This window comes from Penaeus monodon, chromosome 41 (assembly GCF_015228065.2).
Source record: "Penaeus monodon isolate SGIC_2016 chromosome 41, NSTDA_Pmon_1, whole genome shotgun sequence".
Taxonomy (NCBI): domain Eukaryota; kingdom Metazoa; phylum Arthropoda; class Malacostraca; order Decapoda; family Penaeidae; genus Penaeus; species Penaeus monodon.
In genome coordinates this window covers 2,290,258-2,305,699 of record NC_051426.1, presented here as the reverse complement: position 1 = coordinate 2,305,699, position 15,442 = coordinate 2,290,258, and the positions used below count along the sequence as shown (strand labels likewise).

At 44.4% G+C, this 15,442-nt stretch overlaps 1 protein-coding gene across 1 annotated transcript in view; it reads left to right on the top strand.

Moving 5' to 3' along the window:
* Positions 1 to 11,469: 11,469 nt before the first annotated feature.
* The window catches only part of LOC119598712, a 23,810-nt gene continuing 19,837 nt past the window's right edge, over positions 11,470 to 15,442 (top strand). The window contains exon 1 of the mRNA XM_037948491.1: positions 11,470 to 11,643. Within this exon, the coding sequence (XP_037804419.1) occupies positions 11,610 to 11,643 (34 nt within the window). The 5' untranslated portion in view covers positions 11,470 to 11,609. The remainder of the gene's footprint in view (positions 11,644 to 15,442) is intronic.

Below are 15,442 nucleotides of genomic sequence, written 5' to 3'. Positions count from 1 at the left end.
TGTCATCAAATTCTCGGGATGGGTATTAGTCCTTGTGTCATTCCCTTCAGCGCCCGTAGTCCCCCACAGAACGTTGTGTGCTGTCCCTTTTTTTTTTCACCAGGACTACCGCTGGTGACCATGGGGGTGTCCCGACCGTTCATAACCCCCCGTGCCCCCAGCCCCATTGACCCGTGCCTGGGAAACACTTTTCCGCCTGGTTGGTTCCCACTCGGGGGGGGGTCCCTTTAAAGGGCAAACCTTCCGTGTTAATGCGGGGCTTCCCCCAATCCTGTTTCGGCCCAGGTCCAAATTTCCCCCCGATAAACAATCTGCATACTGAGACAAAGGGGGTGACGCATCCCTTTTCTGTCTGTGCTTCCGCAGGGTTTGCGGGGCTCCGGTGCGCCAAATCCTCCCAGGAAAATCGGGGAACGGGCCCCACACCAACCCCTCGCTCCCCGACGACTCTTCTGGAAAGCTCCCTTCCTCACCAAATGGGCCCCGCTTTTCACCAGCTGGCACCTTCTGGGCCTTATCGGAGAAAATTGGCTACCAAAACTTTTAAAATCCCCCCCCCCTGGGCCCAAAAAGGGGTCCGCCAAACCGCTACGCCACACCAGCTGAGGGTTTTTTAATTTGGGCCCCCAAGGCCCTCTTTCTCCCCCGCCCTCCTCTTGACATTTGACACTGGATTTTTAGACTCTGTCCTGGGGCAAGGTGCAGTCGTTCAGAGTAAATACCTCTGCACAACCCAAACCCCTGGAAACAAGGGGCCCCCCTTTCCCCTGCCCCTCACCACTTCCGTCCAAGGTCCCACACACCCTTTCTCTGCGTCAGGTATTTAAGGCCCAGCAAGGGATGCTCGTCCCGATCGGCCCCATAAATGCAGCCCTGGGACTGTTTCTGCCCACGCCAAAATAGCCCCAAAAAAATGGGCCCCCTTTTTCTGCCCCAATGCCCCGGGCACCACCGTCTCTGTGGGGCGTCCCGGGTTGCCCTTTGGCCCAAAATTCACCCCCACTAGGGTTTCTTTGCCCCATGCCACTGGGCCCGGCGGCATGGCTTCCCCTCTATTGAGCCCCCTCCACCTGCATCGGCTGGGTTTGACGGCCTTACCCAAATCGGGGGGCCCCGGGAACTGAGATGGCTGGGTTTTTGGCCCCCTTCTCCAGAAATTTTTTTGCCTGTACCACTTCCTTAGCCTTTGGAAAATTCACTTGGGTGGTGGGCCATAACCCGCCACGTCCCTTTCACACTGCTGGAAAGGGATTTAGAACCGTCCGGTTGAGAGGACTTTCTCCCCCTCCCCTGACACTGGGGAATAAGTCTGTGCCCTACCTCTTCCCCGGGCCCCAAACAAGCCTTTTAAAGGTTTCCCCTGGGGGTCCCTTCCTCAAACTACCTTCTCCCTTTAGCCCCTTTCCCCCCCGGAGGTCACGGGGGGGGGGGGGGGGGCTGAGCAGTGGCCCCAGGCCACTGGGTTTCCTTCAGGAAGGCCTCGGGGAAATCCAAGGCCCTCCCCCAGCGCCACCTGGGAGGGCCTCAGGGTGTGCCTGCCTGACTTAAATTTTTCGCTGCTTTTCCCCGCAAAGCTTTAACAAAGAAATCGCGGGGCCCGGACCACGATTTTCTTTCCCGCAGCCCCAGGGGGACCTCCTTACCCAGCGCCTCCCCATCCCGCGCCAGCTGGGACATTTTCTCGCCACGCCACGAAATCCGCTTTTCAAGGGGGGCCCATTACCTCTCCTGGGGGTGGTTTCCCGAAACGGCTTTTTAAAAAACCTCCGCCCCCGCTGGGGGTAAAAAGGCATGTTGGGGGTGCCCGGGAGATGCCCCCAAAACTTCCACCGCGGGGCCCCTTTTCGTTTTTCCAGCCCGTTGGGCCTTCCCCTTCCGGGGTCCCCCTGGCAAGCCACATTTCAAATTGGGCCCAAAATATGCCTCCCAGGGCCACCTTTTCCCCCCGTACTCAGCTTGGGTTCCCCCTTTTACGAATGGCTGGAGGCCGAGGGGGTTCGGGTGGAAACGCTGCCCTGAAATAACACCCTGGGGGGGGGGAAGGGGGGGAGGGAGGCAACGAAACAGGTTGACCGGTCCGAGTTTCCGCCCCCCATCCCCAAGGGAGCGGTTCCGATGGGGCCCCCCGCCTTTTGCGCGACCCCCTGGCAGCGAAAACGACGCTGCGGGGCCCGGGGGGTTTCCCCGCCCCGGACCCCCCGGGAAACCCCATAATTTTACACTCTGGCATCTGTTTTTCCCCGAACCTCGTCTGCCCTTTTCTGCTTGCCATGTTTTAAACCCCGTGACGCCGCCTTTTCGGGCCCTTTATTCCTCCCCAGCCCCGAACCCCGCCCTTTAGTTCCTTTCCCCCTCCTCCCTCAGTTCCTCTTCACGCTGGGTTTCAGGCCTTGTTTGGGGTACTGCTGAGGTTTTTATCTTTCCCGATTCAAGAAATTTCTCTGTAGCACCCCAACCCGTTGGCAGAAAGGGTTTCCCCTGCCCCCCTTGCCTGCTCCAAAAAATGGTTTCCCTGCCGCGTGCCCTCTGTAAACCCGCTCTTCTGTCCTTTGGGGGGGCCCTTTTCCCCCCCTCATACCGGCCAGCCCTGGGAGTGTCGGGCCATCTGGCTCGGCTTCACCTCACTCCTTTCCTGCCTCTCATAGCCCCCCTCTCCCCCCATGGCTTCCGCCCCTCTTTTTGGGCGACATTAAATCGGCGCGTCCACTGAGGGAAATATCACAATCCCACTCCTGACACCATTTGGTTTTCGCCCACCGCCTCGTCTCTCTGCCACCAAAACAAGGCCCGGCTAGGCAACGGGGTGCTAAATTTACAGGGGCGTGAACACTTTAACCCGCTCCAAAAAGGCACCCAGCACCACAGCGTCCCAAACACCACAGGGAAAAGCCCCGTGGAGAGGGGAGGGCAAAGAAATAATCACATGACATCTTTTCCTTTTTTTACACAAGTTATTTAAACCCACCTTTTCCCATAGGCACCAAAAACAGGGGGGACACCAACATGTCACACTGCACGATACAGCTTATAACAGGGCAACACGAAGTTTATCAGGTCACAAGGGCACACACGAGGTCTTCACAGGAGCAGCACCCAACTCCGTCTCCCCTTTGGCTTGTTCCTCCGCTCCTCCGCTCACAGCCAGCTGCGTCATGTTTGCCCAGGTCCCTTCATGTTAACACATGCCCACTGGCGTAGCATTATGTTAGAGTATTGCTGTTTTAACGCGACATGTGCGAGACCATTCCTGTTGACATTCTCTTCTCTTTATTAGGTATAATGGGCGAACCGGGATCTAGCGGGTTAGGTAGAAAAAGACATCGAGGGAAGTTTGATAGCGATGACGAAGAAGAAGAAGAAGAAGAAGACGAACATCAACAAGAGGAAGAAAGACCCTCACATCAGCAACATAGAGTGCGTATATGGAGGTATGGGTTGTGTTTTACATTTTTCGATTCCCGAAAATGTATCACACGACCCTATCGTTTTTTTGCGGTTAAATTCGAAATATTTCCGGAATATGATGATTACACATAGAGAGACACTGGGGAATCCCCCTCCCAGTGGAAAAATCTACCGAGAATGTCAAATCGTGCTTACAATAGTTACTTTCAATATATTGATTGCAATCAGTGTCGATTTTGGTTGTTGCCAGAATAAAAATAATAAATATATGTTCTAGTTTTATGATCCTTTGATTGAGATGTCTAAGTGTTTACAATGGTTACTTTCAATATACTGAATGAACAATTATCATATGCGCAAATATGACGGAGAACGAAAATCGGGAATTCACAAATACCCTAATGTTTACCGGTACCTGTTGTGGCATGTCAGGGGCTAAGTCTGTTAGACAGATAGGCTAGACAAGTAGGCATGCGGTCAGGCACACCCAGGTGCGAGCGACGGTTTTTGACTTGACATGGGTTAAACTTTTTTTTGAAGCATTAAAAACAATTGGCAGTCAGTACATGACGCTGGTTGTTACATCATGTCACGGAAATAGGACATATGACCGGCTCAAGGTCATGTTACATCATGTCACGGAAGTAGGACACATGACCGACTCGAGGTCATGTTACATCATGTCACGGAAGTAGGTCACATGACCGGAAGGGGGCGTGGTGGTCTACTTGTCCGGATTACCACTATTGTAAAAACTTCTCGGTCTTTTTTATTTATTAAGATAAAGGTAAAATACTAATATGAGCACGAACATAAAACACTAAAATAAACACGAACATAAAATACTAAAAACACTTAGAAAAGTAAAGCACAAGAACATCTATAAAACACACACATGAACATCATCATCAATGAACGCAAGAACATTAAACACTAAAATGAAACAAGAGGCACCGGTCTGCTAATCACTGTATCTGACTAAATTGGCTGAGACCTAACTCCGAACGACCTCACGACCACGTCTCAGAAAAGGCCCATTCCTCTGCGACGACTGCCTTTTACCAGGACCCAAAGACCACTCTTGTCGTGGATAAGATACGCATTATCTCGTAAACAACGCGAGGCAGAGCGGACACACCATCCGGTCGCAACATCAAAAATAGAACAATACCGGATGGTGGGGACGAAGTCCAGAAAATATGGTCAGATGAAAAGATGGTAAACAGGATAATGACCCATCACGTCAAACTGAGCACGTGTTCACGCCATGACTAACAGAAGCTTCTAGAAGCCACGAATACGAAAACAACTAGTTGGAGGCGATCACTAGTTATATTACAATACCCCAGTCGGGGATCAAGAAAGTAACACGGAAGGCAGATAGACAAAAGTTAAAATGGGAAATACAGTGTTGAAAATTTGCTGGGACATAGGAAAGTCCTGACGCAGATAGTTTTCAAATAAGTGAAGAGAAATTATAATTATATTCATGATAACTGCTAAGGGAAGGGCTCCCATAGCGGAAATAAAAGACGGGTAGTGACAGATTAACGGAGGAGTTGGAGTTGGGCTTCGAAAGTCATCCCTGGTAGCACCTTGCAGCCATGTCACTTTGGTGGCATTTTTGGGTAAGCCCTATTGAAGCAATTGAAGTGTTTCTTGTTTGGGGGGGAACATAGTGGACGGGAATGTGCTATGGAAAATGTGTATTAAGTAGGTTATAGGTATTTCTTGATTGATGTATGACTATATAAAGGACCAAGAATTGTATTTGACTAAGTTAATTTTAGAAGTAATAATCATATAATGGAATAATTATAGATTTGATTGTCAAGTTTGAAGAATGATATAATTGAAGACATATAGATTTGAATTCTAAGTGTACTGATATATTAAGTTAGCATAGAGAGTAAGGAATTAATGATTTACTTTTAAGAGATCTCAGCTCTACGGAAGTGTGACTTAACAGTGATGATGATTGTTAATTTCCGGTAGAGCGTAAGAATAAGTTTGTGTTTTGTATGTAATCATTAAGTATTTCCTAGAATAAGTTTGCTTGAATTAATTGCGGCTTAGCAATATTAATTCAGTATTATGATTGCCTGATTAAGCACAAGACATTTTATGTCCATTTTCAGAACGAGAAATATGACTAGTATGAACTATTAAGATTATATCAGATACTGAGGAGATAATATAATTGTTGATGCAAAGAGGCAACAACACTCTTTGCCATGTTTCTTGTGACCTCGTGGCGGGGAGAGAGCGTAATTAAGGATGGGAGTCTCTTGATTCATTAAACTTAAACTAAAACTTTAACTTTTTGCTAAAAAATAGCAAAATGATTGTGTAAAAGATGTAAAAAGCACTAAAATAATAAATACTGAAGTGGAGAGATAAAATAATAGACTCCTCCTTACTCTCATTTCCGCGCTCATGCGTGATACATGATTTCTGTAGTTCTTGCGTTCTTGCGTAAGGATACATATAACAATTTCAAATAAACTTTTAATAATCATAAAACAAACAAATAAAATAAAACAGTAAAAAGGGAGAAGGCGTAGCCGCGTTTTCTTTCCTGGGCGCGTTTTCTATACAGGTGCGGTGCCTCGGGGCAAATACAGGGCATCCTCACCCCCGGGAGATAAATCGTCTCCTAGCACTGTCTGGTGATGTCTTTTTCAACCTTTTTGCATGCCTGCGGGGGAGTTAGAATGAGAGGGAGTTCAAGACAACAGTTTACCGTCGTGGTCACGACATAGGTACTTTGTACGAAGTGGGAGGTCAATTTCCCGAGTAAAAAAGCTGGGGTAGTTAGCCCCTAAGGACCCCTTATTTACCGCTAGACAGGTAGGCAGGCAGGCATGCGGGCTGGCACATCCAAGGGATGCAGAAGCAAGTGACATTTTTTTTTATACTTTGACTGTCATGGGTTGCCTATCTTACACTTTTTTTAATCATTAAAAGCAATTGGCATTAAGTACATGACGCCGGTACGTTCACCACATGCCAATTATCTAGCTGGAATGCACAGGGCACAAGGTCATGTTACATCATGTCACATAATTAGGGCACATGACCGAAAGGGGGCGTGGTAGTCTCCTTGTCCATACACTACTGTAGTAGTTGTTGTAATATTCATAATAGTGCATTCGACTATCAATAAATCTATGTGTCATAGTTTAGGAAATATTAATATGAATATTGATATTGATAATAATGTATTATTCGTTAGGAACAGTAATATTGTCGATGAATATGTATTCATCAGTATTGCTATTATGCTTTTTGATAATGTATAAGAATAATAATAAATATTAAAAGGATTATATGAGTATATATGTCAATTCCTTACCTCTGTCTTATTAGTTTATCCCAATACAATGGAGAGAGAACATTATGTGTATTTGAGCAGTATCGGTGATGCCGATATTTACGATTATACCCCATGGAAATTTAAAAACTGAATTATTCCATCTATTCAGTTGAACCCCGATGCAGAATATGAAATTGGGGTGGTAGACTGTCTCTACCCCAAGGTTTATTACGGAATTCTGAAGAACGATTACTCGTCACGAATCGAAGTGTGGGTTACACATCACGATGTGTCAGAGGAAAACATCCTCACATATACACCTCAGACCAATATCGAGGCTAATGATATACATTATATGTTAGATATAATCAATGCTGAACTGACAACCCTCCTTGAAGATAAGCTAGGTGAAGACTTTAGCCGTTACTTTGCACATCGTGGATTTTTCAAGTATAGTGAACAATTTAGGAGAGCGCAACTTACAGTTAGGAAACGTTTCTGCAGGGAGAAACATCAGTTCTGCAAGATTACTCTTAAGTTTGGATCTAGGATATCCGATGCAATGGGTATGATTTATCCTTCAACCTATACGGTATACGAACCACCATTTATGCTCGTTGAAGTTAGAGGTTATATCCCCGCACCGTATCAACCGCGAACAGATGGTGGTATTGATTTCGTTTTGATATTTACCGATTGCGTTGCACCCACGAGTTTTGGAGGACAGAGAATGAATCTCTTGAAAGCCATGTTCATGGCAAAAACGGGAGGAGTAGATTTTCACCACACTGTCTACAAGCCTCTGAATAAATCTATATTGGATGAAATTGCTGTACCCATTAACGACCAGCGGGGAAGACCGGTTTATTTTGGAGAAGGGAGATCTCTTACTCTCCTGTTGCATATGGTTTTGAAGATATTGCAGTTATTTACCCTTTGTCCGTCAGGCGGAACGTTTTCATTCCTCCGTCTCAGGATAAGTTCGACTCCTTTTTTCTGGAAAGATCCATTAGAGGAGGTGGCTATGAAGACATTGCAGTTTTCCACCCACCTTCAAGAACGAGGAGGGGGAGGAGGTATATTCAACACTTTGAGTGGGTTAGCTAGGAAAGCTATTCCTTTCCTTATAAAAAAAGACGTTCCAGAGGCCGTATCTATGGGCAAGGCTGTATTCGGCGACGTTTTAGAGGGAAGAAAATTACGCGAATCATTGAAATCGCGAGGATTGGAGGCCCTAAGGGGAGGGGGTGAGAGGGTAACCGGTCGAAGTGGTGGGGTAGGGTTTTGAAGAGGAATAAGAATAGGAAGAGGAGGGAAACATCAAGAAAGACAACAACAACGAGGAAAGGGAGGGGAAGGAGGATAGAGGACATACCATCACTGGGATGTTATAAAAAGTATCGTTAGCATAGGTTCGAATATGACCGAGTACGGTATGAATGTAGAGGGGGGTGGGGTACACTCCCCCTTTCGTGAATATTTAGCGTCCGTCACGGAAAGTTTTCCACGCGTTTCCCGAAGGCGTGTGATTGAGAGTTCTATCGCCAGTCGACGTAAATTGGAAGTACTCCCTGTAAACCTGAACGGAGATAATGCGATCTCTGATACGTACACCGGATTTAGAATTCCGGGAGTCGATGGTCAGTTTCTCGATCTCTGACAACTGATGTGAAGGTTTCACTTCGAAGGATGGTAGTTCGAAATCAGGAGAGGAGGATCACTTAGTGTTAGCGAATGGTTTGAGTAACAGTCTCTTTAAGGGTTGCACTTGTTATCTAAATGAACAAATGGTTGATTCAAATGCTCTATTTAATTATCACAGTTTTATTAAAATGACAACAACAATAACACCTGATAGAATTTCTACTATTGGTCGACCTGCATTTTAAAGATTACAATGGAAACAGTGGTATTGTAGACACATTTACCGATGATTATTTCACCAGAGGGAATAATTTAGAGAAAGAGATCATCAAATAATGTAATAAGTATGGACTTTCGATGGCCGCACCATTATTGTTGGACTTGGCTAGCTTGCATGCTTATCTTCTTGATAAGATTGAAGTTCGCATTCTACTGGAAATAGAAAAAGCTCGTGGCCAATGAACACACACCTGGATGGTCGGAACTACAAGCTAAAATGCTCCCAAAGAGAGTGTGAAAGTGAGTATCTGGGCCAAATTTACTTCAGATACTCATTTTCACCCCTCTCAAGAGCATGAGAAAGTGAGCAGATGAGGCAAAGTGTGAGCAATGAGGCAATGTCGGTGCAATTGCTCGTTTTCACCCTCACCCAAGAGCGTGAGAAAGTGAGAAGATGAGGCATTTTTTCTGATGATATATTTAAGTAATTTTAAGATGGTGTACAGAGAAAAAGAGAGAGAGGGGGGGGGGGAGAAGAGAGAGAGAGAAAGGGGGGAGGGAAAGGAGAGAGAGGGAGAGAGAGAGAAAGAGAGAGAGAGAGAGAGAGAGAGAGAGAGAGAGAGAGAGAGAGAGAGAGAGAGAGAGAGAGAGAGAGAGAGAGAGAGAGAGAGAGAATGAGAGAGGGAGGGAGGGAGGGAAGGAGGGAGAGAGAGAGAAAGATATAGAGAGAGAAATGGGGAAGGAGAGAGAGGGGGGGGGAGAGAGGAAGAGGGAGAGGGGGGAAGGAAAGAGAGGGAGAGAAGGGAGAGAGAGAGAGAGGGAGAGAGAGAGGGGAGAGGGAGAGGGGGGGGGGGGGGGAGAGAGAGAGATAGCGAGGGGGGGGAGGAGAGAAGAGAGAGGGAGAGAGTATAAGATGTGGATAATTCTATTTCTGTTACCAGTGGACCACGTGGCTGTTTTCCACGTGGATCCAAATGTCCCAAATAAGAACCACCCGCTCAGCGAGGGCGGAGGTCACATTTTATATCTGACCTCGTTTGACCGGGAGTTCGTGCTAAGCTACCACCGCACTAAGGTCAGCTCCGCCCTCTCTCCGGGCAGCTGACCGTGACCTCCGCGCGGCCCGATTATAACTAGACATGTCTTGTGTGTTTTATACTGCGTGGTATCAACTCTCAGAAATAAAGAGTCAAGCCGAATACCAGTATCAATACCCCTGCAAGCCAATGTAATTGGGTTCTATACCGTTATATTAATATATATAATATATATAATATATTTTAAAATATATAATAGAGAGAGAGAGGAGAGGAGAGAGAGAGAGAGAGAGAGAGAGAGAGAGAGGAGGGAGAGAGAGAGAGAGAAGAGAGAGGAGAGAGGAGAGAAGAGAGAGGGAGAAAAGGGGAAGAGAGAGGGAGAAAAGGGGAAAGAAAAAGGGAGGGAGGAAAAGGGAAGGAGGGAGAGAGGAGAGAAAAAAAAATAGGAGAGAGGAAAAAAGGGGAAGGAAAAAGAGAGGGGGGAGGGGAAAGAAAGAGAGAGAGAGAGAAAGAAAGAAAGAGAGAGAAGGAGAGAGAGAGAGAGGAGAAGAGGAGAGAAAAAGAGAGAGAAGGAGAGAGAGAGAGAGAGAGAGAGAGAGAGAGAGAAGAAAAAGAAAGACAAACAGACAGTATTCTGGTCTCTGATTTAAGTTACGGGAGAGTCCCTGTATTATCTGACAAGTCCAGAGGAAAACTCAGTATCTGTTTAGCTTCTATATTATCAAGAACAGACACGTAAGTTTGCGGAAATCTTGGTATAGTAACGCCATATCGCTGTCGAGGTCAGCTTCCACGGGCGGGCGAGGGGAGAACATCTGCTTGTACTTCGGAAGCGCGTCACGGGGGGAGCGAAATAGGTCACTGCCCCTCCCCCCGTCGCCCATTATTTACCCTGCCATGTGGGTGTCAAAGACAGACAGACGGGCAGCCAGGCAATGAAACGGAGAGAGAGAGAGAGAGAGAAGATAATGATAGATATCATTGTATGCGTTGCCGGATTGTTTTTGTTATTATACTTCCAATGATATAAAGATAATATTGATAATGATGACATTGATTACTACTAATACTAAATGTACAGTTACGGCGAATATCATAATCAATATCAGTATTAGTAGAAGTATCGATATTTGGTATGTGACTGACAGATCAGCGAGAAAGGGGTGCATAATGAACAATAAAAATGCAAACAAAGCAAAAAAAAAAAGTATATCATAGTATCCCTTGCTTGCCATTGACAAGGGAACCCCATGCAACATCTTGGTGGTGCATTTACCCTCCTTGTATCCTATGAGAGAAAACGGAACTAGGTTTAAAGCACACCCGCTGATCTTTTAACCGTACGGGCTATACGTAACCGTCTGGGGCGAAAAGGGTTAATGATTTGTATTGGCGTCGGGGAATTGCGGCAAAAAAGGCTGTCCTTTTAATTCTTCGGAATGTGGCTGAGAAGGGGGGGGGGGCGGAGAGTGGATGAAGGTGGGAATGAAGGAAGGAGGGAGGGAATGAGAGAAACAGAGAGAGAAGGTAGGACGGATGAATGGAAGGAGAGGGAGAGAGAGAGAGAGAGAGAGAGAGAGAGAGAGAGAGAGAGAGAGAGAGAGAGAGAGAGAGAGAGAGAGAGAAAGAGAGAAAGAGAGGGGGGGAGTGGCCACGAGGAGTAAAAAAACGCGGGAAACTGTGAAATGAGCGAGATGTGGTGTGGCGCCAAAGAAGCTCCTCCCTCAGCTCGCTCGGAGACCTGTGATTGGTCGACGGATTAAGGGCGTCACTTAAGCCACGCCCCTTAGTCGGTCTGAAAAGCTGTCTCCCACGAGTCTACTACACTGTAGTTGCTAAGCACAGTCCGGTGTGAGAACAAGTGTGGTGGCAAGCTCTCATCCACATATACCACTGCCTTGCACTGTGAGAATTATGTTGATATAGGAAGCTGTTCCACTCATTAGTGATTGTGTTATACTTCTTGAGCCGGATTTTTCTGCAAGATAATGGATATTAACAGTTTCCTAGAAGCCGAAATTGGTGAGTTCAATTACTTTTATGTACGACCCGTGTGTGTGTATTATATATATATATATATATATATATATAATATATATATATATATATATATATATATATATATATATATTTATATGTAGATATTTATACACATGTATATTAAATCTGGGTATTTCATTCTGTATTGATCTACACTATTTAACCTCGATATCTGCGGAGGGCATGGAGTATTTCAGAAACATACCGGTAAAACTCGAAAGGATGCAATACTAAGATAGGAGGTCTATGTAAACATTACGCCTTAGGGACTATATAAACAAAACAAATATAACAGAAACACGTAGCAAACCAAATTAAAGAAACAGCTCTGTCTGTTATGATATTTAAGCGCAGCCGAGATAGACTGGTAACAGGGACCTCTCAAATTTCCCTGCTACTGGGATTTCGTGTATCATTTATAACGGCCTCATGTCTATTGCGGCTGGAGTGCTAGCTGGTATTAACTATTTACGAAACACCCACGGGATATACAGAGTAAAGATTGTGCAATGCCGTGAACCCGCTACTAAGTTGGAAACTCTTTACAGGAGCAACGTTTGGGTGAACTCACGAGAGTCGAAGAAATAGAACACAGGACAAACTAGTCAGTTAAAAACGCATATATGCATACTCAAAAGAAAGGACACTCCCCCATACTCATGGTTGAACATGTGTGGTTTGTGGTCAGTCTGAGATACGTGTCACTGATGAATACATTGACTTTTCGATAGTAATTTCTGATAACTAGTGGAAAACTTACTCCTGAAGAGAACGGTTGGACCCATAGGTTACTTAGGTGTTTGTTTTTAGTATATTATTTATTACGCTGTGTATACACCATTCCATGAACTACTTACGATGTCCCTCTCAGTATATATGCAACTAACTCTCATGTATATATTTTGCCGAGGTGGCTGTAATAGTTTTTCATTTATTACGCTATCTATACACCATTATCTGTACTATTTTTTGGTGTTCCTCGTTGTCATACTTGCCAAGCTAACTCATTGTCTCTGGTTAATCAGTATTATTAACTATCGTTGTATAGTTTAGTTGCACTGCGCTGCACTTCATAGTTATTTAGACCTGCATATCGGTGCAATATGTACACGTAAACCTGTTGACTCTGCTTCCTCAGAATGAACGAAGGAAAACGGAAAAGGTTCAATACATTTATTCTTGTATGAAAAGCAACATGAGTAAACATATTTGTTAAGTTTGGGGGCTTTATTCAATGCGGTGTGCGATTATCAGTTTTTAATACCCTGTATTGCTATATAAAGGCACAATGCTCTCTCTATCTAAAGGCATAATGCTCTCTCTCTCCCTCTCTCTCTCTCTCTCTCTCTCTCTCTCTCTCTCTCTCTCTCTCTCTCTCTCTCCTCCCTCCCTCCCTCCCTCCTCTCTCTCTCCTCTCTCTCTCTCTCTCTCTCTCTCTCTCTCTCTCTCTCTCTCTCTCTCTCTCTCTCTCTCTCTCTCTCTCTCTCTCTCTCGTCCCCTCTATTTGTCATAGCCGAACTTTGCTATGCCAGGGTACAGTAAAGTGGAGATTTTGCTGGAGGCGTTGGTTAGACTTAATGCACGTGATTATTATTATTATTATTATTATTATTATTATTATTATTATTATTATTATTATTATTATTATTGTTATATATTTTTTTCAATTTTCTCTTTTTTCCTGTTTAATGAAGGAGGCAACGAGACCCCTCAAGAAACCCCATTCCCCCAAGCGTCGAGGCAGGTGCTTGGTTTCCCGCCCGCCGGTTCGCAAGGATGAAAACAGGGCGGCCACCTGCGTCCGTTCAGGAAGCCAGCTGCTGGGGCACTAAAAAGCGAAGCGCCTCGTTGGTCATGGGGATACCTGTAAATACCGGATAAGGGTTTCTGTTTGTTACGTATGTGAAGGTTGTTATCCCTAGTTTATTGTCATTAATTGATTTTCATCTTGAAAATCCAGTGAATTTCCTGAGATATTTTGTGCAACCCGGGTATCTTTGCTATAGCAAAAAGAGGGAGAGGAAGAGAGAGAGAGAGAGAGAGAGAGAGAGAGAGAGAGAGAGAGAGAGAGAGAGAGAGAGAGAGAGAGAGAGAGAGAGAGAGAGAGAGAGAGAGAGAGAGAGACGGGTGGGGAACAAAGAGAAAGATAGAAAAGAAAGTGGGGAGTGGAGGAGAAACAGACAAGAAAATATCTTTTAAAAATTGCGGCAAATCATCTGTGAGATTGAGCGGGATGTAGTGAAGTGACGTCATATTAGCTCCTCGCTCTGTGGCCCGTGATTGGCGGGCGGAGGTCTAATCCAATGTGCGATATTTACATGTTTGATCTACGCTCGGGGTGTTTCATGCTGAGTTCTGACCTTCGAATCTTCAAGAAAGAAGTACATTTGGGTATTGAGTATTTTTTTTTTTTTTTTTTTTTGCAACATTGGTAGTATTGCTTGCCAATGTGTGTGTGTGTGTGTGTGTGTGTGCGTGCGTGCGTGCGTGCGCGCGCGCGCGCGTACAAGTCTGTTGATGAATATACTGTACATATCTTCACACACACACACACACGCTCGCGCTCATTGCAAAAGAGTGCGTGCGTAGTGAAACGTATATAGAGATTTAAAGAGAGATCGAACAAGGGAAATAAGATATGATTAGAATTGGAAAGAACACGAAGGGTCTTTCACATTATCATTGTTTCTGCCAGTTTTGGCGTTTCCGCATTTATTCCATTCTTTCCGAGAAGAGAGTACAGTGTGCGGCGGTTAAGTGGGACTTTGCTTAGAAAAAGGGGTAAGTGTCTTGTCATGTATTAGACCTCCTGACTGGACGTGACATGTTACGATTATACACACACTAACACATACACGTTTGTATAGATCTATGTATGTTTGGATCAGGGGTTTTTAAGAGTCTTCGATATCGACCCCTAGATAATTTGAAATTTCAATAGCAATTTATAAACATCTGAAGAATGTCAGACACCTTTAGAATATATAATTAACATACATATTAATTCCTCAAATTCAGGAAAGCCTCTAGCTTAGTACACTCAGCTCGCCTAAGTGTCGTCTTTGAAGTGATTATTGTGACTTGCAGTTCAAAATTGTGTGTGGTAGACAGAGCGGCCGCTGTTTATTTTTCAACTTCCTGCTCATATTGATTTTATCATATTTTTTTCTATCAGTTTGAATTAAAAGCAAGAGGTTCGGCAGAACATTGGAAATTCAATTATGGAGTCGCCGAGTTAAAATTTTTGAGAACCCCTGCTGTAGATAGATAGACGGATGGATGAATGTAGATATAGACATGTATAGATTTGTGTGCATCCATTTACTATATATATGTGTGTGTATAATATATATATATATATATATATATATATATATATATATATATATATATATAATATATATAATATATATAATATATATATATATATTATATGTATATGGATATGTATAGTACATACATATATATATATATATATATATAATATTATAATATATATTATATATATATATATAATATATATATATATATATATGTCTGTCTCTGTCTCGGCAATGTAGATAATGTAGTGTATTTTTCCCCTTGTGTAAATTCCCCGACCCCACTCTCCCCATTTGTCAGCAAGTTGACTCGTGCAGACAAAGAACTTTCTCATACATGTCGTTTTGACCACTTGGGAGGCCTAGGGAACGCGTTCAGCCTGATTTTTTTTCGTGGCTAACATATTCATTATACACACACAGAACACTAACAGCATATAACTTCTGTGCTAGGTTTGTTC